This window comes from Micromesistius poutassou, assembly GCF_964030765.1.
Source record: "Micromesistius poutassou genome assembly, chromosome: 2".
Taxonomy (NCBI): Eukaryota; Metazoa; Chordata; class Actinopteri; order Gadiformes; family Gadidae; genus Micromesistius; species Micromesistius poutassou.
This window is the reverse complement of record NC_140272.1, coordinates 10,235,992-10,259,630: the sequence shown is the minus strand read 5'-3', so window position 1 is coordinate 10,259,630 and position 23,639 is coordinate 10,235,992. Positions and strand designations below refer to the sequence as shown.

Genomic DNA, 23,639 nt, shown 5'->3' with positions numbered 1-23,639 from the left:
GGAAAGAAGGCAAGATAACCACATCTTTCTACTGCACTTGTACCATACATTGTGCTTTTAACGTTTTATAGAATTAGACATTTATTTTTCCCCAATGTGTTGACTGCATTGGCAGTTGTCAATGTTAATTTTCCATTCAAATAAAGCTATTTTGAAATTGAATGGAGAGCTAGCTACTGAAATTCAGAGACCGAAAGAGTGGGTCCACCTTGCACAGGGTTGCCAAAGCGTAGCTAAACCAGATGTGACCACACTCAGAGGTTTGATATCATCTTAGTGGATCAAAAATCCAGGACTGTAGCCATGGAAACAGGCTCTTTGTGCCAAAGCTGTGGGGAGGTGGACGTAAACACATGGTTACCAAGGTAACAATCTACTTCATCCACCGGTCTACCTCAATCTTTACATTTATACATATATGCCAATAACGTGAATGGATCATGGTCGTTTACAATACTTTCATCCACTGTCCAACCCTACTGGTCCAGTACCCGTCTCTGTAAAGTCCAATCCCAACCTGCTCCGAAAGGACCCGTATCTGTACTATCTAACCCCTACCTGCTCCTTAATGACCAATTTCTGTAGTCTAACCCCTACCCCTTAATGACATGTTGCCCCTTAATGACATTGTATTGTCTAGCACCTTCCTGTACACCTTGATTACACACACTCTGTATAAGGTCTTACCCATACCTGCTCCTTAATGACCCGTCTCTATACTGTGCAACCCATACCTGCTGCTTAATGACCCATCTCTATACTGTCTAACCCCTACCTGGTCCTTAATGACCCGTCTCTATACTGTCTAACCCCTACCTGCTCCTTAATGACCTGTCTCTATACTGTCTAGTACCTTCCTGTGCTCGTTAATTTCCTGCCTTTTTTGTCCATCCCCGACCCGTTCCGTAATGACCCGTTTCTGTATTCACAGTTTAACCCCTACCGGATACAGAATGACCCTTCTTCTTACTGTCTAGCCCCTTCCTGCTCCTTAATGACCAGTCTCTGTATCCAATGTCCAACCTATACCTGTTCCTTAATTTCTTTACTTACTCTCTAACTTAAACAATAATTAAAATACAATTCTCTGAGGTCTATATACAGACATCCATTCAGATAATATAGCGGGTAAGTGGGCCACCAGCAGCAGACTGTCTGCCCCATAACTAGGTCAACTTAGTAGCATGCTAGAATTTTGGTCTGCATCTGGTGATGTCACAACTAGGGGTGTAAATATTAATAGATTTGTATCAATAAATAAATTATACAGCCAACGATTCGATGCATCGATTCGTCCGCTTTTTTTTTTATAGGCCAATTGCCATACTAGACATGCACAGTAAGCACTAAAGTGTGTATAGAATACTGTTTCTGTATTCTCAATGAAAGGCAAGTTTTGTTGATTTATTTGATAGATATTATATTAATAGATATAATGTAACAAATATTGAGTATCGAATCATATCGTGGGGAATTCTGAAGTATCGAAAATAATCGAATCATTGGCTTAAGAAATAGATATTGTATCAAATTGTCATGAAGGCTCAGATTTACACCCTTAGTCACAACACAATGCCTGCTGACGTCATCAGTGAGGAGTTCACCTGGTGATGTCATCAGTGAGGAGTTCACCTGGTGATGTCATGAGTGAGCCATTCACCGCAAGAATGAAGATACTCCCCCCTTCCGGACCACTCCCTCGCTCCCTCTCCAATTCATACTGTCTTTATTCTTTGGGATAAAGCATTGACATCAACGCAAAACAGAGGTAATTGCAGTCCTATTTTTTTTTTCAAGGATTGCTTCTTCTCCCTCTCTTTGTCAAGTCTGAGTCCATCTGCTTTAGAGTGCTTGGCAAGGTCTAGGCTATATATTGTATGATTAAGCAATAGCTTAATAACTTAAAAACAGCTGTAATAAATTACACCTATTAACGTAATGGAAAAATAAAGAATCATGCAGTTGATATTTCAATACTTTTATTTAAAAACGGTATTGTGAAGAAAACGTAAACAATTAAACGTCTGCCGTGTTATTTGTGTCTGTGTGGATGGGCACACGCACACATTTTATCAATACACCACAATACACACATCTATATCTGCAGTAGTAAAATTAGCTCACACTAATAACGCTAGCGCCTCACATTGAACTAACACACTACTAACCTAGCACATCAACTACATGCACTGGTTTCAGCTAGCCAGCTATGCAGGGAGACTAAGCAGATGATGAGCATTAGCCATCATGCTACAGGTTTCAATATCTGTTTAATTCAGTGGAGTCTGTTGTCATCTTCATGGTGAATTTAAAAAGATGAACTGGCAAATTGTAAATTCTGTGAATTTAAAATGTCAGGTATAAATGGAAAAGTAGGAGCCGTTTACATGAGTGTAGTGGTTTGAAAATAGAAGACACCAACCTTTCCAAAATAAAGTCAAATACATCGCAAACAATTGAGAAGGAAAGAGAGAAGTTAGAATGAAGCTGAAAGCTAACCCAGAACACCAAGGACCCAAGCTAAGGGGGAATCCATCAGAACTCTCCAGAGGTACACCAGCTCCGAAGAGTCTCCATCACACCCACACCCACACACAGCTCAGAGGCCTCTTGGTCAGCAGTAGATGAGAACAGATGATAGGGATAGATATGGAAGAGATAATAGGTAGTGCTGGTGGATACACCAGGGTTGACAAAACAGCAAAATCAACAGCAAGAACATCCCACAGTGCCAAGTTTCGAGACGGACGATGCTGGACACAGCTTCAATACAACAATTCAGAGACCAGCACATATAGCATCAGTTCTAGAACTGCTGGAGTATCAGACTTCTAGAACTGCTGGAGTATCAGACTTTTAGAACTGATGGAATATCAGACTTCTAGAACAACTGGACTATCAGAGTTGATCAGAATTGTTCCATTACATCACAAGACACTTCTACTGCTCGAGAGAAGGTTTCGGTTCACAAGACCAGCGAGAAATACTTAATATCAAAGACAGTAAATTGTATGACACAGATAGAGGCTGTGTGTGTGCGTAAACAAACCTGCTGCTTGTCCTTTTTGTGTATCTTCATCGTCTATCCTTCACTGCATCTGTGAAGATAGGAGGAGATAAGTCACATGACCCAGTCACATAATACAAAAGGAAAACACAAAACGTGTAGCGTGGCAAAGATAAGGAAGAGGTTGCAGAGGTGTGTTTTAGAGCAATTTATGTTGCAAATAGATTGCCCATTTTCATAGTTTACCATTCTCTGCGTGTCAAACGAACTGCATTTCCAAAACGCTTTGCAAATTCAAAAAAGTACAAGCACATTTTATTTTTATATATATATATATATATATATATATATATATATATATAAAAAAATGTGCTTGTACTTTTTTGAATTTGCAAAGCGTTTTGGAAATGCAGTTGGCGGCTTCTCCAGTGAGGAGAGGGAGGAAAATCCTCCTTAACATTGTTGAAAATAAAAAATGTAGATTGCCCAGACTACTGTAATGAATTAATGCCTTTAAATATGACTACTTTAATGCCTTTGTACGTGTAATGTTCGTTTCCCTGGGTAAAGGGACATTAGCACCCCCTATCGCCTATTGGATATTACTTTGGGGAGGACGTTCCTCCCTCAGCCTCCATTGACTCCCGTTAATTTCTCGGGAACTACTGGCGGCCGGTGAGTTACATGGGAATCAATGGGCGAGAGGAGGAAAGTCCTCCTCTGAGTGGGTGGGACTAGCTAAGGGATCTGAATCGCGTCAACTAGGGGTGTACGGTATAAACGGTATAGAAAGTACACCGGTGTGAATTTGCTCTACGGTATGGATTTTGACCATACCTTGAGACCGGTGTGACCGTAAGTAACGTAAATACAGTAACGTAACTTATTTTTCATGTGAAAAGTAAAGTTACGCGAAACTACTGAAAATATGGTAACGAAACGTAGTTCCTTTTTCAATTTGCCGCAACACTTTTCCCAGGGACCGATTTGACAGCTATACTCAGGCATGCAAACTGGTTTGGGGTGAAAAAGGTGAGAATGATGTGTGAGCCGAGGAAAACACAGACCCACTAGGGGGTTCCAGGGTTATACAAAATAAAAAAAAATTAAATAAAAAAATTATATAAAAAGAAATATATAAAAAAATTATATAAAAAAATATTAAAAAAATTATTTAAAAAAAAGTATATTAAAAAAAAATTAAAAATTAATTAAAAAAATTTGACCTGCGCACGCATGTTTTTTTTTTGACCTGCGCGCATGTTTTTTTTGACCTGATCAAAAAGGTCAGGTCAAAATTTGACCTGCGCGCAGGTCAAATTTTTTTTTTTTTCATATAATTTTTTTCTTTTAAAGACCGGGTAAACCAAAAATAATTATGGGTTTTGAGTTTATAATACCACAGGAAAATATATTATTAACCACCCTGCCAAATTTGAAGGACTAAAAAAATCGCGAAGTATATAAAATTATGCTTCAAAGTTGATGAAAAATGAGCAGTAATCCCTGGCTCAGGACGGTGGGGGCGTGTGCGCTGCAGGCCAGGAAACCACGCCCATCACCGGAGAGCCAACTGCAAACTGACAATTCAAACCAGACTCGTGAGCGGTAAAACCATAGACGGGTGAAACCACAGAATGCTAGTGCGCGGTTAATGTATTTATACCTAGAGGGCAGCAGGGGGCGGGTTTATGTGAGTATGACCGCTTTACGTAACGCGGTCTTCGATGTAGACCCGCCCATTTTAAACCTGCACACAGAACATTCTCTGAGGCCTAGCTCCTCAAGGAAATGATGAATGGGAAAAATATTTTTTACATGTTTTGAGGGACACATTTAAGGCCTAATTAATATGATAAGAAGAAAAATACTGAATTTGGTTTACCCGGTCTTTAATTTTTTTTTTATATAATTTTTTTATTTTCTATATATATATATTTTTTTTTTTTTTTTTTGACCTGCGCGCATGTTTTTTTTATTAATGAAATAAACATGAAATATACATACAGACTAAACTGTTGTGATATTAAACAACTTTATTTATCTTATAACCAAGTCTCATATAAAAAAGAAATATGGCCTTGCTTTTTCTTTGCAGAAAAATAAAAAATTGCGAAAACACCAATGATGATTCATAATGTTTGTCAATCAGATGCTTATTAGTTTTCTGGGGAACAGTCAGCCTCCTATCAACTGTATCAATCATTAAAACAAAGTCCTCATCTACAATCACTGGGACTGCTAATCCTGTGTGTACAATGCATTTTGCTCTGGCGTCCTCCTTGGTCTGTTGTTGTTCTGGGATGCACCAGCTTTATTTGCACTCAGTGGCCCATCCTTGTCAGCCTTCTGTACCTGTGAGGTAGAATGGAGGGGGGTCCGATTTTTCTGTCTCTCATCCACTCCCGTCTCTCACTCAAACATACGCACACACAGCTCCAAGTTGTCTCTATACTATATTTCTGCTCCTTTCTCCCGTCATAAGAACATTACTGTATGTAACCGTGGCAATTGTGACATTTTTTTATTGTAATATTCCCTAGCGATACATTTTTACTGTAATACTCTCACATAGCCATATCCAGTAGCACCAAGCATAGTTTAGAGGTAATTTCCCCTCCTAATCGCCTGAGGGCAGCACTGAACACAATTGATAAAGTTATAAAACATTTACACTAGGGGCAGCAACGGACACACACAGGAAGTGAGAAAACCCAAAGAAGAACACCTGGGATACATAAACTCAGACTCCGCCTTTGGAAGACAGAATCTCTCAGCGGCGTATCTTCCTGCATGCTAAGCTCTGAGACGCTCCGCGCGTGTTATTTACGATCCCTCTCCATTTGTTTCATAGACGATAGACAATAGACCAATAACCTTAACCAAATAAAGTGAGTTAAAAGTGATCCTGTCTCGGCGGCCTTTCCTGGACCAAAATCCACAACACTATCTGTTGCGTGGCTTTCCCACTAAGATAGCTTTCTTTCTAAAACATTAGTATTCATTTTTAGTGTTTCTCATGTCACAGAAACCACAGTGAATCCTGTGTTTCTGTGCCCCGCTGTGGTGTCGACAGCACAGAGCTCCAGTACCGTTACAGGACAGCGGTGGTTTCTTTCAGCTTGTATTGTATTCCAATTTTAGCGAAAACACACATAACATTAGCTTGAAAGAAAAAAACTGTTTAAGTATGCTTATCTTTGCGTGAATTTCGGGATGACTCGTCTGCCAATGACTTCACGTTGGTTGTGCTTTAACCGGTGATTGTTGCGCCAAACTGTGTGTTTACAAAGGGACACTTGCTTGCGATGCAGCAAGCGCCTGCTAGTTGACCTGCCGGGCGGGACGATCAGTACTTCCCCAAATAAAGAGCTTAGTTCTGATTGGATCGCTTCCCAAATCGTCCCGCTTACATTTTCGTCTCGTTTTTATTCGTTAACGAAAGTGTCAAAAGATTTCGTCGTAGTTTTTGTCATCCTAAATTGATTTTTATTTACTTATCGTCTCGTTTTCGTCAGACTGTAGACCCCCCCACCCCCAATGTTTTCTCAATGGATCTCCACGAATCACACAAGTGGCCAATTTTGTTTAACAAACGGCGAATTTCGCCGAAAGGTGACTAGTTTGCATGCCTGGATACTGCCTTCTCAGGCAGTGTGCTATTGCACAAGCCTGCGCAATAGTCCCTTCACAAGCTCTCATTCACCGTACGAGACAAACGCTGGTAGCGTGAAGCTGCATCTCAGACATCGCTTCTGCACGCATTTTCCAAAGCCAGTCCTTACGACAAATAAAGCCAGCGGTGGAACGAGATAACAAATGTGTCACTGTTTACCTATGTAAGGACATGGTTACCTTTCAAAATGTCGATAGAAAGGGCTTTAAAGAGATGATCGAAACACTCGATCCCAGGTACGCGTTACCTGCCCGCACACACTTCAGCCAAATTGAGATGCCAAAACTATACGGCAAGGTCCGCGACCAAGTGGAGAAAGAAATCCATACTATCCATACTGGAAGTAACTTAACATACCGTGATATAATACCGTACCGTATATGCCTCAAATCATACCGTGATATAAATTTTAGTCCATACCGTACAGCCCTATCGTCAACATCTATTCACGAATAGGCTGGAGCCCTGGCTGCGCTATGAACCAATAAGCAGGAGCCCTCGCTGCGCTATGAACCAATAAGCAGGAGCCTGGCTGTAGAGCAGCCCGGAGGGAGGGTTTATCCCCTCAATTCTCTACTCTCTAGGTTACGAGAACCAACAAACCCGCTCGTATGCCTCGTTTCCACCGAGCGGTGCGCTACTGTTCGTTGTGGTACAGTGCGGCTCTGTTCGCTTATATTGGCGTTTCCACCGAGCGGTTCGGTTCGCTTATATTGGCGTTTCCACCGCCAAAAGTCTGCCGAAATAAACGCGCTGAGTCTACCTATTTTTTGGTACCGTTGGGTTACCAAGCCGTCTGAAAGGGTGGCAAAAACGTGGAGATACACTCACCGTTATTCTGAAATGACTTCCCGTTACTATCCCGTTTGGTATGACCAGGTCACTGATATCTTTGCAACATAAACAGCGAGGAGGATTGACGATCTATAAATGAAGTCCCTCAATCTTATTTGGCTTAACACCATGACCGACATTCTGAAACATCCATTAACATCCACATTTGCCTCAAACAATGTTAGGTTTACAGCCCATGTCAATATAAATTATGTTCTTGTTGTTCTTTTAATTGTTTGTTACTCTGACCGTTCTGTTTAATATTGTGGAAAGGATGTTAGTGAATGATTCAGAGCATGATGCATTTTAAATGGCATCACTTTTGGTCTTGTGTATTCATTTTCCTCAAACAACTGTAGCTGAAAATAAACATAGCCAAATTACAACCAATAGCTTGTCATTGAGGGCAAAAATAGGCCCAATGATAGGCCCAGATTTTTTTGTTTAGTTTTACAAATCAAGAGTATGCCTGATTTGACTAATTGGCTTTGCAGCCTTTCCTTCTGCCCTAGTCCAAGACATGCTGCCCACCAGCTTTCAAAGTACAATGCTGCCACTGGCGGATTTGTATACATTTTATTCACATAATTATCCCTCCCTGCTATTTTGTAGTTCACCAAAACACCCTGAAACAACTTGATTCTCACATACTTATGCCACCATATGCCACTAACAGTGCACGCAGTCCTTCCTCCCTCACTTTAAAAACCACCAGCCTCCACTGAGATAAATAAATAAATAAATAAATAAATAAATATTTATTTATTTATTTATTTATTTGGGATGCACCGAAATTTCGGCCACCGAAAATTTTCAGCCGAAAATGGCCCAAAAGCGCATTTTCGGCTTTCGGCCTAAACACCTTTATCACCGAAACAACACGGCCGAAACAGGAAATTGTGATGACACAAACAAAAACCGCGGCCAGCACACGCTTGTCTGGATAAGCGCCTATGCGCCAACATGTCTGCGGTGTGGGCATATTTCCATATATCTGAAAAAGACTAAATGTAGTAATCTAGAGAACCAGCTACAACCTTGTTTTCATCCAAACGAGCCGTCTTTAGCGACGGCTCGCTATGAGACAGCTTCTATGAGCTGTCGGCTATCAGCCGCGAGTTTAGGGACCGTCTGCAAAGTGCAAAACGGAAAAATGGTTTTGTTGTTTTTTCAGTGCTAAATAAATATTTTTATACTTTTAATAATTGTAATTGATTTATTCTTTGAATTGCAATGCCTTGATTTTAGTGAGGTTAGTACACAGTCATAGCTATAAATGCAATGGTAGGCCTACTAATAATTGGCATAATTTATTTTGGTGTTTCGGTTTTCGGCCTTGGTTTCCTCATTTTCGGTTTTCGGCTTTGGCCAAGAATTTTCGTTTCGGTGCATCCCTAATATATATATATATATATATATCAAATGGATGGCAGTTGGATTAAACCCCTCAACCTCATTAAGCCCAGTCAAGATGAGCTAATGGTCGGTAATTTTACCAAAACATAGAGGATTCAATAATAGTGTGTGAGGGTGCGGGGCAACAATAATAAAAAATATGAGCAATCAGGACACTATTCTATGTTGCTGGGGCTGAATGTTTAAAGTTTAGATAGGGGTTAGTATGCTTAGCTAAACAGTCCCACCTGAACACCATAAATACACAATGGCTGTGATAACAAATGACATGGCCATTACTGGATATTAATCATATGCCATGCAAACACGACTATTTCATATACCTACTTAATATGTAGGTGTGGTTTTTAAAATGGAAAGTATTTTAAAAGGTGGGGTAGGTAATTTGGAGAGACTATCCAGAGTATGCTAGTATTTGAAAGTGTCCAGGTGAGACTCCAAAGACACTTAACACATGAAAAGCTCCCTAGATGAAGCAATAGGTCTGCCTAGCCTTGTGAAAGACTCCACCAGGTCATGCTCAATGAGTGCAGGGACAGGGTGCGAGTAGGTAGCCAGGTAGGTAGAGAGACAGGTAAGTCATCCGATAATTTCAGTAAGAGCATTTGATTCAATGAGTAGTGTCGGGATGCAAAGAATTGATCAATTCGAAAAAGAAGATTAAGAAAAAAGTTGCGGATTTCATGTTTACATGGTATACATTCAGTTAAACAGTTACAGTGCAAATTATGACATTTTGGTGACATCAAAAGGGATTCTACATCATCATGTGCACCTTCCTGTGCTTGTTAAACCTCTTTGTGACACAACGGATGAGAAGCCTGCGAGGGAGAAGTCTAAAGCCCGTATTCCACCGGGGACGTAAGCGCCGCGGAACGGCTGCGCCGCGGTCACCGCTGCTGATCGCTGCCACTCTAATCAATGAAACCATCCCCACCGGGCGCGCCGCGCCGCGTCTCAGCAGCGTCCCAGGAGCGGCACACCGCGCCGCAGCGCTATCTTTACACAGCACTATTTTGACGCGAGCCGCTGCTGAACCGCGTCAATTTCCACAGAGCAGATCGAGCCGGGCAGGAAGTGAAATAATAAAAGCCATAGAGCATCCGGTCAATTTTCAAAATAAAACACAATACTCCGCGCCGTTACGCGCCCGGTGGGGATTGACGCAGGGCACAGGACGCAGCCGTTCTGCGGCGCTTACGTCCCCGGTGGAATACGGGCGTAAGGGCGTAATCACACCAGGAAAGTTTGCTCTCGTTGGTCCGGACCAGAATACAACGTTTATTTTTTGGTTTGGTGCGGTTCCTACAGTCCCAGAATTTGTCAACAAACCCACATGTGTGCAAAGATCGTTCAATCATTGGACAAAAAGGTCTGGGGCAGGGTAAAGTGTTAAAGAAAAAAAAAGGGGGGGAAAGCGCCAGTGAAAGTAATCAATCATGGATATCCAGCGTGATATACATTGATCTGCGGACCGGTCGACCTCCTTCTCCCTCATCCTGGTGCTGAATGTGTTAAATGCATCTGCATTTTTATGTGTGTTTTTCCAGCACACTTTTTATGTGGGCGTCTGTCCAAATATCCAATAGACGTTCCATCTCCTCTTTGCTCCATGTTGAGCCACAATTAATTTTCACCCGGGGGTCCGACAATGTGCTGCTAATCTTGGAGCTACCACTAATCAAACAATAATTCCCATAATACGCACGGCTGAGCAGTTGCCTGTTACATCCAAAGAGTCAGTTTTTTTGTTTTTTAGAACTCGATCGGACCGAGGTGCGGTCGCTTTCACATCTTAAGCAAACCGCACCGGTTCGTTTGGAAGCGAACTGAGACCACCTCTCCGGCTGGGTCTTGGTCCTACTGTTTGGTCCGCTCCAGAGTTCGATGGTTTGTATTCACACCAGCCTAAAAGGTCCGCACCAGCGATTTTTTTGGCTTGGTTCGAACTAAACAAGGCAGGTGTGAATATGCCCTCAACAAATGCGCTAGATGTGGATAAACTCATCATCCAGGAGTAAAGTGTCAAGTATTAATATAACTGTTGATTTAGTTATATTCTCAAGAACTGTTGACCACTGACAACTTAACTGCTGACAATAACAGATCACCCTCCCTCTCATTTAAGTATATAATGTTTTCTGGAGAGTAATTGCATCGACTATACAACCATACCTGAACCTTGCCATCTTCAAAAACCATACGTATTTAAATTCTATCATAACCATATAATGCAACTATAATAAGCACTACAAAATTCTATCATATCAATTCTATCATCTGCTTCCATGTGTGCTGCAGCTGATGCTTTGCTAGACGTTTCGCATATTGCTTGTGTTTCCACTCTTATATGAAAAATACTTGTTGCACTTGAGGCCATGAGCAGAGCATCAACTTTAGTGAAATGACACCACATTTTTGAACATTTTGTTATTTTTGCCATTGTTCTGTGTGTGTGTGTGTGTGTGTGTGTGTGTGTGTGTGTGTGTGTGTGTGTGTGTGTGTGTGTGTGTGTGTGTGTGTGTGTGTGTGTGTGTGTGTGTGTGTGTGTGTGTGTGTCAAGCGACTAGCTAAAGAGCTGCCCTGCCCCCCCGGCTCACACACAGGCGCTCCGAGCGGGAGAGAGATCTCTCTGATTGTGAAGAGAGAAACTACATCATAGACAAATGTTTAAATCGTATTGCGGAGATGAAACTGCATATACGAGAGAACATTTTCAAGATAATGACTAGTTATTTCTACCAAGTACCGAAAGCAGACGTCGGAGCTTATCGATAATAAGGTATTTAAAATGTTGCATTCGGGCCACATTTAATAACCGGGTTTCAGAACCCATCCCCACTCGAGGAGGAGATACAGATTGATGTTTGGCATCAGGGGAAGAGAATAAGAGAACAAGGCAGATGAACAGCTCTGTATTGCTGCTTGCATCAGCTATGGTTCAAAGCAGGCACTATGAACTCCATTAGGGTCCATTGGGGAGAGGCAGGATAGTCTAGTGTTGAGGGTGTTCTGTTCCCAGCTAAAAGGTCCTGGGTTGAATCTCTAATGTCCGCAGACTACCTGTAGACAACCTTGACCAAGATGCCCTAACCCCTCCCAGCTCCAATGTAAGTAGCTTTGGCCAGAAGAGTGTGATAAATGATGATAGTAGCATGTAGAGAGTAGTAATGCGCGATATAAACGATATACACGATAAAAAATGGCCTACAATAGAGATTTTAATTCTATGCTCTAACGTGATAACGCATGTTGATGACGCAATCTTCCCACGACCTGCGAAATTTAGAGCGATGAGCTGCAACCGGCGGCAACACATCATCTGGTAAACATGGCTGAAGGCGAAACGGAGCAGCTAGAACTCGTGAAAAAGACCGGTGCAACTTCCATAATTTGGAATTGGTTTGGGGCAGTAGAGTGTGTGGGGCAACAGTTCTGGCTAAGAGCGGCAACACAACAAATCTGTTCTACCACCTCAAAGCCAGTGTTTGTAATAACGCCGTTATTTTTTCAGTAACGGGTAGGGCTGCAACGATTCGTCGACATTGTCGACAAATCGATAATAGAAATTGTCGACAATGAATTCCATTGTCGCCAGATGTGTTTTTCCAACGGAGTGAGGCATCTCACTTCATTACAATCTCTGCCGAGAGTCGCACATGCACAATAGCGTCTCTGCCGAGTTAAGCAGTAAAGTTTGGGAGCATTTTAGCCTGGATACGGCGAATAAAAAAGATTACTTTCAAGGTTTGCAAAGCAGAGCTTGCGTATCACAGCAGCACCTCGGTGATGCAACATTTAAAGAGAAAGCACGTCGGACAGTTGATCGAAACGGAGTCTGACTCGCCTCGGTAAGATTAAAGTAACATTAAAGCCAATACGTTTTGTTTTCCAAATAAAATTATTATCTCTGTGGATAACCGCGCCCGCGGTGTGGAAACCGTGTGCTTAAATCCTTCCCAGCTCTTCATCCGAGCAGTGTTTGTAATAACACCGTTTAAAACAACGGCGTTAGGTAACGCCGTTATTTTTTCAGTAACGGGGTAATCTAACCAATTCATTTTTCCGTAGTTACAATGCCGTTACTGTTACTGACAGTTTAATGCGGTGCGTTACTATGAATTGATTGAATAAACGGTGTAATCCGAACGCACCCCTGGCTGCACACACAAACTGCTAGTGAGGAGACCGGGTTTAACAAAGAGATAAGCGATTATGATTGGCTAAGGCAGTCGTGTTTCATGGTAGCCAATCAGAGCCAATGTTTTTACACACAAGCCAGGATACGCGTGCGACACACACACACACACACACACACACACACACACACACACACACACACACACACACACACACACACACACACACACACACACACACACACACACACACACACACACACACACACACACACACACACACACACACACACACACACACACTCCGGAGCAATCCGATGAAAAGTTGGCATTTTCAAGGTGGAGATATAAGCACTACTTCAAATTCATTGAGGTCAAAGGCAAGAATGTGCATGTAAAGTGAACATTATGTCCAGGAGCAAAGACTTTGTCGACATCCGTTGTAAGCAACTCTAATTTAATGAAGCATCCCACAACGACACACGCATCTACAAAGCTACTTTTTTTTTACAGTAACGCAAATAATTACTTTCCCTGGTAACTCGTTACTTTTATTATAGAGTAATTCAGTTACTAACTCAGTTATATATATATTGAATAAAAGATGCATTTTTCATTGAAGTACCCATCTTTCTTGTGTTTATTATCATTTGCCACATAATTAAAGCAACCTCATGCTAAATTTAAGAATTATTTTTATAATTATCAGATTAGTCGACTAATCGTTTCAATAGTCGGTGACTAGTCGACTATTAAAATAGTTGTTAGTTGCAGCCCTAGTAACGGAGTAATCTAACTAATTACTTTTTCATCGTTACAACGCCGTTACCATTACTGACAGTTAAATGCGGTGCGTTACTATGAATTGATTGAATAAACTGCGCAATCCGAACGCACCCCTGGCTCCACACAAACTGATAGTGAGGAGACTGGGTGGTTTAACTTAGAGATAAGCGATTATTATTGGCTAAGGCAGAGTCATGTTTCATGGTAGCCAATCGGAGCCAGTGTTTTTACACACAAGCCAGGATACCCGTGCCACATGCACACGCATACACAAACACCAAACAGATTTGATGAAGCAGTAGAAATGGCGAGTCCGGAGCAATCCAATGAAAAGTTGGCATTTCAATGTGGCGATATAAGCACTACTTCAAATTCATTGAGGTCAAAGTCAAGAATGTGCATGTAAAGTTAACATTATGTCCAGGAGCAAAGACTTTGTCAACATCCGTTGTAAGCAACTCTAATTTAATGAAGCATCTCACAACGACACACACATCTACAAAGCTACTTTTGTTTTTACAATAACGCAAATAATTGCTTTCCCTGGTAACTAGTTACTTTTATTATAGAGTAATTCAGTTACTAACTCTGTTGGAACAAGTAGTGAGTAACTATAACTCATTACTTTTTTAAAGTAACGTTCCCAACACTGTGTGTAAGAAATATGTTAGTATCTCATTACACTGAAGTATTTTCAGTACAGTGTCTGTTCCTTAAAAAGACACCAGTTTTTTATTTATCTGCAACATTACGTTGCAGATACATATATGATTACATATCTGATTACAGTTTTGCACAATAAATGTATGTCTACATACTGTTTCTTTCTTTCTTTTTAAAATACATTTAGCAGTTTGGCTTTCCTTAGGGTCTATGTAACCTGCTCTGAACTGGTTCTATTATAATTTATATATTGTGATATGTATCGTTATCGCAAGAGGCTGCAATGTATATCGCAATATGGATTTTAGGCCATATCGCCCATCCCTAGTAGAGAGCAGATAGATTAGAGAGACAGCTGGTCATACTGTAGTGTAGCAGGTATGCAAACTTTCAGGCTATTTTATAAAACAACTGGCTTTAGGACCCAGATAATTTCCTCCTACTTCTGCAGGAAAGCTTGATTTTTCCTAACAGGTCATCTTGAGGGGGTGGAGCTACAGATCTGCAACCGTCAGGCTGGCATCCAATACGCTGCTGGATGAGCAGTGGAAACAACAGAGCAGACCCCAGTTATCACACACACTATGCAGGATTAACACACACACACACACACACACACACACACACACACACACACACACACACACACACACACACACACACACACACACACACACACACACACACACACACACACACACACACACACACACACACACACACACAGCAGATTTTTTTAGAGTATTAGTGATGTCACGATACCAAACTGATGACTTCGATACAATGCCTCCTATTTTGACCTGAAAACATCAGGAGAGCGGAGACCTTAGGAGGTGTATCGAGTCATTTGTGATCAGTCTACTTTAATGCACTACTACCGTGTACGTTTTACTATTTATATGTTGTGTGTATACTTGGATGCTGCTACAATTTCGTTGTACGCTGTACAATGACAAATAAAAGGATTCTGATTCTGAACCTGGGGTGCACTCCATCACCATGAAGGGCCAGACTTGCATTTAATGTATTTTATGCTTATTATTTTCATACTCAATAAAATGTTGGTTTGTCTTGTTAAGGGTCATCTTGTTTGTTGTATTTTCATACATGTAGGTGTGTTTTTGACAATGAATAAGTACATGTATAACGTTAAGCATTGGATTATTGTCAACATTTAGATCAAGGTCAGTTTTATTAACACTTTGACATGGCATGCAGTAATCTGAGCTCCCCTATACTTGAGTTTGTGATTTCTTTGAGAGTTAACTCCGTATTGGCGCCCAGATATCAATTTTTAAACAGCATCAGGATTGAACGCTTTCTAGCAATAAAAATAATCATTCACAAAAAAGTACAGGCATTGAATACCAGAACTGAGTATAAATTGGTATCCAATTACCCATTTCAGTCTTGGTACTGAAACTCCTGGTAAGTTTGCAAACTCTATTCTCTTACCACAAATATGCAAGTTCTTCGTAATTAATTAGAAGAATTAGAAGAAATTTGAACACAACTAGGTAATTTGCTGCAACGCTTTTGTTTTGTTTACCAGTCGTGTGTGGCAGTGAAGGGCATTGCTTCGTGAGGAATGTCGAAAGAAGCTTAAAAAAGACGATCAGTGAATACTTCGGTGCATACGCACAATCCGCTAAACGTTACGTTCGGACGGAGTCTACATCCGCTCAGTTTACAGCGTAACTTGCAGCCGCGCCTTTCATCCTCACATGAAAGCTAGTGTGTGTATGAGGGACAATAAACGCTTGGCACGCACGCTATGCCTCCAGGGAATGGAAACGTGACGCAGCACGCACACACACACACACACACACACACACACACACACACACACACACACACACACACACACACACACACACACACACACACACACACACACACACACACACACACACACACACACACACACACACACACACACACACACCCATTCTTCAGCCTTCTTAAAGTACTGGTCCTAAAAAAACAGTCTAGTACCTTTTTTTGCAATACCTTTCTAGTATTGGTTTACCCTGCAACACATGTCAGGATAGTCTAGACTTTAGGGCGTTTAACTCTCTGGGTTTGTATCCCTGAACATCCACACTCTACCCATAGTAGGGATGTCACGAGAACCGATACTTCGGTACCAAGTCGATACCAAAATTCAAAAAACGTGACGGTACTCGTTTTTCTTAGTACCGTAGGTACCGAGGATGCAATTCCTCCGGACGTCACGTGGGCAGCATATACACCTACACGGGAACATGGAAGACGGCAACTGCAGCTGCAGCGAGTGCGACGGCTCCGCCTCGACTTGTCGATAAAAAGAATAACAAGGGTTGTGTCTGGAAGTGTTGCGTTTGGAACGCTGCGCTGCGCGACTATTTCAGACGGGACCCGTTTCAATGTTGCGCTTCTAAACACGCATGGTACGACTGTGTTCGGCATCACTTACTTGATGTTGTTTTGATTGAATATCGGCAGGTTGTAGTGGGTGCGGCGGTGAATGTGTGCGTGCGTGTGTGTTGCGAGCGTATGCAATTTCAAAGTAAACAAACCAACTCAAAGCCGATGCATGCATCAAAAACTATTCGTTCAAAACCAAATAAACAAATCAAAAACAGCGTTGCTTATTCGCTTCAAACACTTTTTCTTTTCAAAACTTGGTAATTAATACGGCGCGGTACAGAGCGGTTGAAAACAATGTTGGCGTCTCCTGTGGCTGCCTTGCGCACCTGTGTTATATTACTTAATATTAGGTTGGAAGTTATGTTTTAAACCCCGCCATGCACGCAAGTGTAAACGCGAGCCACATAGCTGCATGACTGCCTGCTTTCAGCGCGTATTATTTTTTTTATTATTATTACTTGAACGCTACATGCCACTGTTCTTTTTTTGTAATGTTAATAGTGCTTTATTTTTATTCATTACTTGAAGGCTACATGCCAGTCGCACTGTTTTTTGTAATGTTTAAATGTTTTTAATAAATAAAGTACATGGGATTTATTGTTTTGTTTTTGACCGTGGTATCGAATTGGGTATCGAGAATCGTGGAATTTCACTGGTATTGGTATCGACTACTAAATTTCTGGTATCGTGACATCCCTAACCCATAGGCATCGTTGATCGAGATGCCTCTACCTGTTCTTTCAAGGTCTGCATCTAATGCCTCTATCCATTTGTATTAGGGATGCACGATAACTTTTTTTTTAACCGATACCGATAACTTTCAGCTCCTAAAGGCCGATACCGATAACACACACATATCCATATATATGATCATGACATTATCGCGCAGTCATCAGTAGAATCAACTGGGGGTTTAGGGGGGCTGGCTTGCAAGGGGCGGGAAATGACGTAGGGTCGAGGTTCACAGTACGGCCCCTGTCACTCAAACACACCCTGGTGTGTTTTGGTCTGACCGCAGACTGCAACGGAGGCAGAATGGGCAGAACTCATCGCGATCATCTTAAATGTTACTGCAGCGATGCATCATATATTCCGTTGCATCCACATCAATCGATGAAAGATTGGAGCATGAGTTAGACAAATAGAAGAAACAACGAATAAGAAAGGCGTTACGAACGACTGCGCTACCGGAGGAAGAGAGCGTCTTTTTTTGCTTCATTTCACATCTAACAAACACTGGGACAAATGTAGTTGATATCTGTCTTTAACTGAGAAAACAGGGAGTGGAAGTCCGGGACCCTATAATGTTCAGCTAACTGTTGTCAATAATAAGTGTTACGAGACGGGAATGGCAGTGTGAGTGAGTGGACGAGTGAGGAGAGTGAGCAGTAGCGTGTCAGTTTAGTGAAGTAACAAATGAGTCCGGTTGTGTCTGTGCAAACGTACATTGTAACGTTAGTGAAACTAAGAATAAAGTATCCAGCCTATCAATCATCGGCGGCCACTTCATTCCGACCATATTCCGACCTATAAGCAGACCCACTGCCGGTCAAAGCGAAGGGTGGTACCCCCGAGAGAACATTGACGCTGTGCTCCTCGACTACAGTCTGGGAGCCGACAGCAGGAAAGGTGTAACATAATAAAAAAAAACATTTTCTATATCCTGCAGTTGTGACAGTTGTGCACTGAACTTATATAGGCTATGTTATCGGGGCTATTCGTCATGTTATCGGACTTATCGGAATGACGTAATCATTTCTGTTATTGGCCCGATAATTATCGTGCACCCCTAATTTGTATGGTACGCTGGTACGTCCAACCTGCTCTAGCGCGAACGTGACGTAATTTCCTGGCTTGCAGCACTTCTAGCATTCCTGTTTCTCATTGGCTAGTCATTTTTAGCTACATTAGCCTCTTTAACAAACCAGCGAAAACAAACAACACAACTTTACATTGTATTGCACGCACAGCAAGACAGTGCAATGCATAAATTGGTGAACGGAATAATGTACCAATGTAATCAAGTGTGTAAGAGCATTTTAAAAATCAACAATAAAACGACCAACATGGTACAAATACAAAGAAAATAATTCTCTTTACGGGGCGCAGCCATTTTTTTTGTCGAGTCGTACGGTCAGTATCACTGAACTAACCCTCTACTTTCAGAACTACGAGTGGGACAGTCCAAAAAGGGGCGTTCCTCTGTGAAATGCCGCAAGAAAGCTGGGAGATTTACACCTTACGACTCGTACGGGCGGGCGTACCATACAAATGGATAGCAGCATTAATTCACCGCAAGTGGCTTTGAGTGAAAGTGTCGGCTAAATGAGTCAAGACTAAAGAATCATGATGATGATGGTGTGAAGTCAACCGCTATGACTGAGATGAGTCATCTGCTACAGGATGAGGAGGTATAAAATACCAAAAACAGACAATGAGATCCATGTCTGGCAGTCACCACGTGCACTGACACACACGTGCATCAACACCCAGTTTTGTGTGCAAAGTACAGCAAACCCCTCCCGCAGCAGGCTAGAATTTGAGGATGAAGAAGACAAAGAGGGCCGATGTATGTCCCGAAGGCAAGTCTGGTGTACTTTACATTAAAGAAACAATAGATGGTCTTTCTTGTGTTTCTTTTAGAGCTGTCAAGTTCTGGTCGGTTGCTCCATTGGTCGGTTGGTAGATATGCTCCTTTTTCAACCAAATTCTTATTGGTCAGACAATCACTGATGTTCCTTTCGCAAGGAAAAAATCCATTATTTTTTGCGGGTGGGAGGGATAAATTAATGTATTTAACACTTTAGATCCTCAGTGGTTTCCAAACTTTTTTAGCGCTGTGATCCCACTACGAGCTCTTTAAACTTTTGTGCATCTGCTTCCACACATTGTTTTTACCTAAACCACATATGTCGGTTATATCAATGTACCAGTGAACATTATCAGATCGCTCTACGAAACATTAGGGATTTGCTCGTGGCTATAATTTATTACGCAGTCAGTTTGTATATACAGAACGTCTCTGAGACGTTTTAAAACGTTGTATTATTAAAAAGGATCAAGCATCAAATATAAATAACTTATGTCAGCAATATAATGCTACCCACACGCATATCAGGGGACCCCAATGGGGGTCCCGACTAAAAGGCTGCGAACCACTGGTGTAGAAAGACCAAGACCCAAACTTCCAACTCTCAACTCAAACACACACCCTACAGCATCCGTACCTCAATCAAAATATATTAAAACGCATCCACTTTATGTATTCATTTCCATGGCAACTGAAGCTAGACACACTTTACTCGCCTAATGAATAAGTAATTTCTGCTGCTGGCAAACAACTTTCCATAGCTGCCTCAAACGAGACAAAACGTTATCACCGTTACAATTTCCATTATGTTATTTTTCCTATGTTGTAAGCAGTTGGTTGGTTTGGTGCATTATAAATTATCCAGAATACCAGAGCTGCAATTTGGTTACCTGCACGCGCGCCCTTTGTCTGGGGCACGGACGCGTGCGCGCTATTGCACCTGGCCAGGTCAAGGTGTGTGTGCGTGCCAACCACACACATGCATGGTCTCCCTATGCAATGTCTCAGTAAGCTAGTAGGCTAATCAGCTAGCTTTGATTTCATGTTGGTTTATAACGACTGCCAGTCGTAACGGCTACACCAGCTAATGCAGCTAGCCACAGATACACTCAGCCATACAATCGCCACAAGTTGCAGAGCAAAACAAACTTCCCAGTGTTTTCCCAGCAACAAAACGGCGCCTCAAAATAAAAAAAACACACTACCGACATAGAAAGGACACAGCGTGTCCTATTTCACGTTAGCAATCTTAGCTGCTGAGCTAGCCCGCTTTGCTAGCGGTGTAATGTCACTGCATCAGTGTTATATATTCCGCTCCTTCCACGTGTGAACACCCTCTAAAGTCCTTCTCAGGGACATCACCTCCTTCCCTCTCCGGCGACTGCTCACCTGCTCCGGACACCGGACCCCCCGCTCACCGGAGAGTCATCCTCCGGTTATCACCAAACACTAGCGCTTTCAGCCGCATTTATTTCCAAGGACACAAATACGCCATGACAGTTTAGAAAAATGCATAAAAAATTAGAAGGAGGCGGTGGGAGACGGGTGGAGGAGGAGGGGAGAGAGAGCGGGAGGAGGAGGGGGTGAACTCCGAGCAATTTCTTCAAATCCTCCACAAAGCCAGCAGCTACCCGCTCCATGGAGGACTTCATTCACTCCACTGCCACACTTTCACAATGTCCACGTCCCACACACACATCCCCATGTCCACGGAGACACGGCGGGTCCGAAACGCAAAAGTTAAAAATACATGACTTACCTAAAATGGCCACTGCAGCAGCCAAAATACAAACAGCTATTATTTGGTGGAAGTTTAGCAGCGGTGGAGCTGCAGCACCCTAACCTACCATTGGACCCGCAGCTCTGGGATCGTTCATTGGCTGCAGCTTAGCGCAGCTGGGTCGATGCATATTTCCATTGGCCCCGCAGCTGTCAAGCAAAAGGAGTGTCTTTTCTGCGTTTGGCTGAGAGCTAGCGGCACATCGCAGACCAGCACCATTGTGTGCACTTTCCCCCCTGCTTATTCGCGTTGATAGCGTATAGCGGTCGTATGGCGCGTGATCTAGTCGTGGTTTTCTTACCGCAGAACGAGAGAGTGGGAGAATCGTCTTTTCCGACCCAGGGATCGCACCGCGTCCCGTTGGCTGCTGTCACCGGAGAGGAGACGCGCAGCCCAGACGAGCACAGCACATCAATGCAACACACGGAGCCGCACGGACTCGCGCTTTACATTTCTCCTTTGCCGCATCCACCAATCATGTCGCTTTTTACTCCATCATTACGAGGTTGAAGGGCGGAAAAAATGAAACATTCCACGTCTTTGCAGATCATGTTTCGTTTCCCGGATGTTCAGTTTACTGGATTTAATGTCCTTGTGTGCTATGCGACAGATGCAGTGTGTACGACGGCCGTAGCAAGGGTTTGCTACGAGGCACCGGTGAATTTAGGTGTTTTCTTTGGGGGTCGATCGGGGGGGAATGATTTGGGATACAGTAGTGGTTGGGGTTCTTTGTTGCCATTGCATTGTGTGTATGTTTTCAGCATCTGGTCCAATTTGATGACGCCGTTTCCATTCAAATGTTGTCTTCGGTCAGGTCTTGGCTTTGTTCTACCTGGGTAAACTACCTGTATTGCTTTGAGTTCATTATTTGTATTGTAGGGGAGGATTTGCCAAGGAACGCGTATTTTTCTCTATGTTTTCAACCAACCCTGTTTACCTGCATTAAAGTACACATTAATAACGCATAATTGACACGACCCTTGGCAAAGTCAGTCCCAATGTTTAATGCATGCGATGTAACGCAACTTTTTACTAAAACCATCCACTAACTATTTCAGGCAACTAGAGCTAAACCATTAGCACCGAGTTCAGAATGAAATGCAACCCTACTCATGATCTCATTAAATACTTTCCTAGCAGGGGGTGTAAGGCTGGTGGTTCTAAACCTTTGGGCCTGTGACCCCTTTTAAGGTCTGGAAATTCTTGTTAACACAACTTGTAGGCCTATCTACTCTCCCACACATCGTTAAGCCTTGCAAGCATCTGACAGTAATATCAATGTGAACGTATGCAGACTACAAATCACACCACACTTATTGATTAGTAGCCTAATTTACTGGGGGGTGCGAATCATGAGGCAGTCTGTTAGTTTATACTGGGCCTATTTTATAGTGGACATTCTTTTTTAAAACGGACTTTTTTTAAACTGGAAAAGAAAATCACCATGAAATGTCTTCACTGTGAGTCAGCAAACTCTCGCAACCTCATATGCAAAACAGGTGGACCCAATCACGGTCCCGACCTACAGGTTCGGAACCGCTGTCTTAGACTAACTTGGAAATGTGACAGTAAGACATTCTGTGTTCACTCAGATGGGATAGAACTCACATTGGATGATGTTACATGTGCTCCATGACTTAGGTCAAGAGTGTCAACAGCAAAGCAAGCCAAGTTTATTTTTACAGCACCTATCAAATCTTAGTCCTTTATGTTGGCAGGACTCACATTTAAAACACAATCAATGGAATACAATTATAGGACAAAAAATAGATGCATATATAATAGAAGTACAACCAGGTTAAATAATACAAATTCCAGTGCAGACATATTTTTTTAATTCCTTCCGTGAAAGTATTAATCTATCCATCCTACAAAAAGGTTTGGCAAATCCTGATTAAATAAATCCACCAAAATTAAGCTGGGTCAAACTCCCAAGCCTCTATATAAAAGAAAAAAAGTGTTGAGGCAAACCCCAGATATTCTGGAAGCTATTTTCACAGATGTGGTTGTAGATAAAAAACAAAAAGTATGACGCTCCTCTGGCAGCTAGCGGTACTAGCGCCAGAGCTAGCCCCAGCTGAATGTGGAGTACATTGTAATTATCCGGCAGGTGATTATAAGCATGCTAATCGTGACACCGCTGTGTAGTACCACGACCCCATTGTTAATATGGCTCCTTAGTGGTTAGGCTAATTTATTAATTAGCACTCAGGCTACAGCCCGGGAATACATCATTGCACTTGTCACCTGGGCTGAATAACACAAAGCCTTGCTCAGATTCACCACCCCTCTTGCTCACTGTGTTATTATGTTTTCAAATGTCTAACTTAATAAATATC

At 42.1% G+C, this 23,639-nt stretch overlaps 1 protein-coding gene across 3 annotated transcripts in view; it reads right to left on the bottom strand.

Moving 5' to 3' along the window:
- The window catches only part of chd6 (chromodomain helicase DNA binding protein 6), a 58,851-nt gene extending 37,500 nt beyond the window's left edge, over positions 1 to 21,351 (bottom strand). For 2 of the 3 annotated variants that reach the window (XM_084464208.1, XM_084464210.1), the window contains exons 1-2: positions 20,910 to 21,022; positions 3,050 to 3,098 (exon numbers count right to left, since the gene is read on the bottom strand). In XM_084464208.1, the coding sequence (XP_084320334.1) occupies positions 3,050 to 3,079 (30 nt within the window). In that variant the 5' untranslated portion in view covers positions 3,080 to 3,098; positions 20,910 to 21,022. Of the gene's footprint in view, positions 1 to 3,049; positions 3,099 to 20,909; positions 21,023 to 21,279 lie in introns of those variants that run through there. The other variant, XM_084464209.1, reaches the window with a different exon arrangement.
- Between the last annotated feature and the right edge of the window lie 2,288 nt (positions 21,352 to 23,639).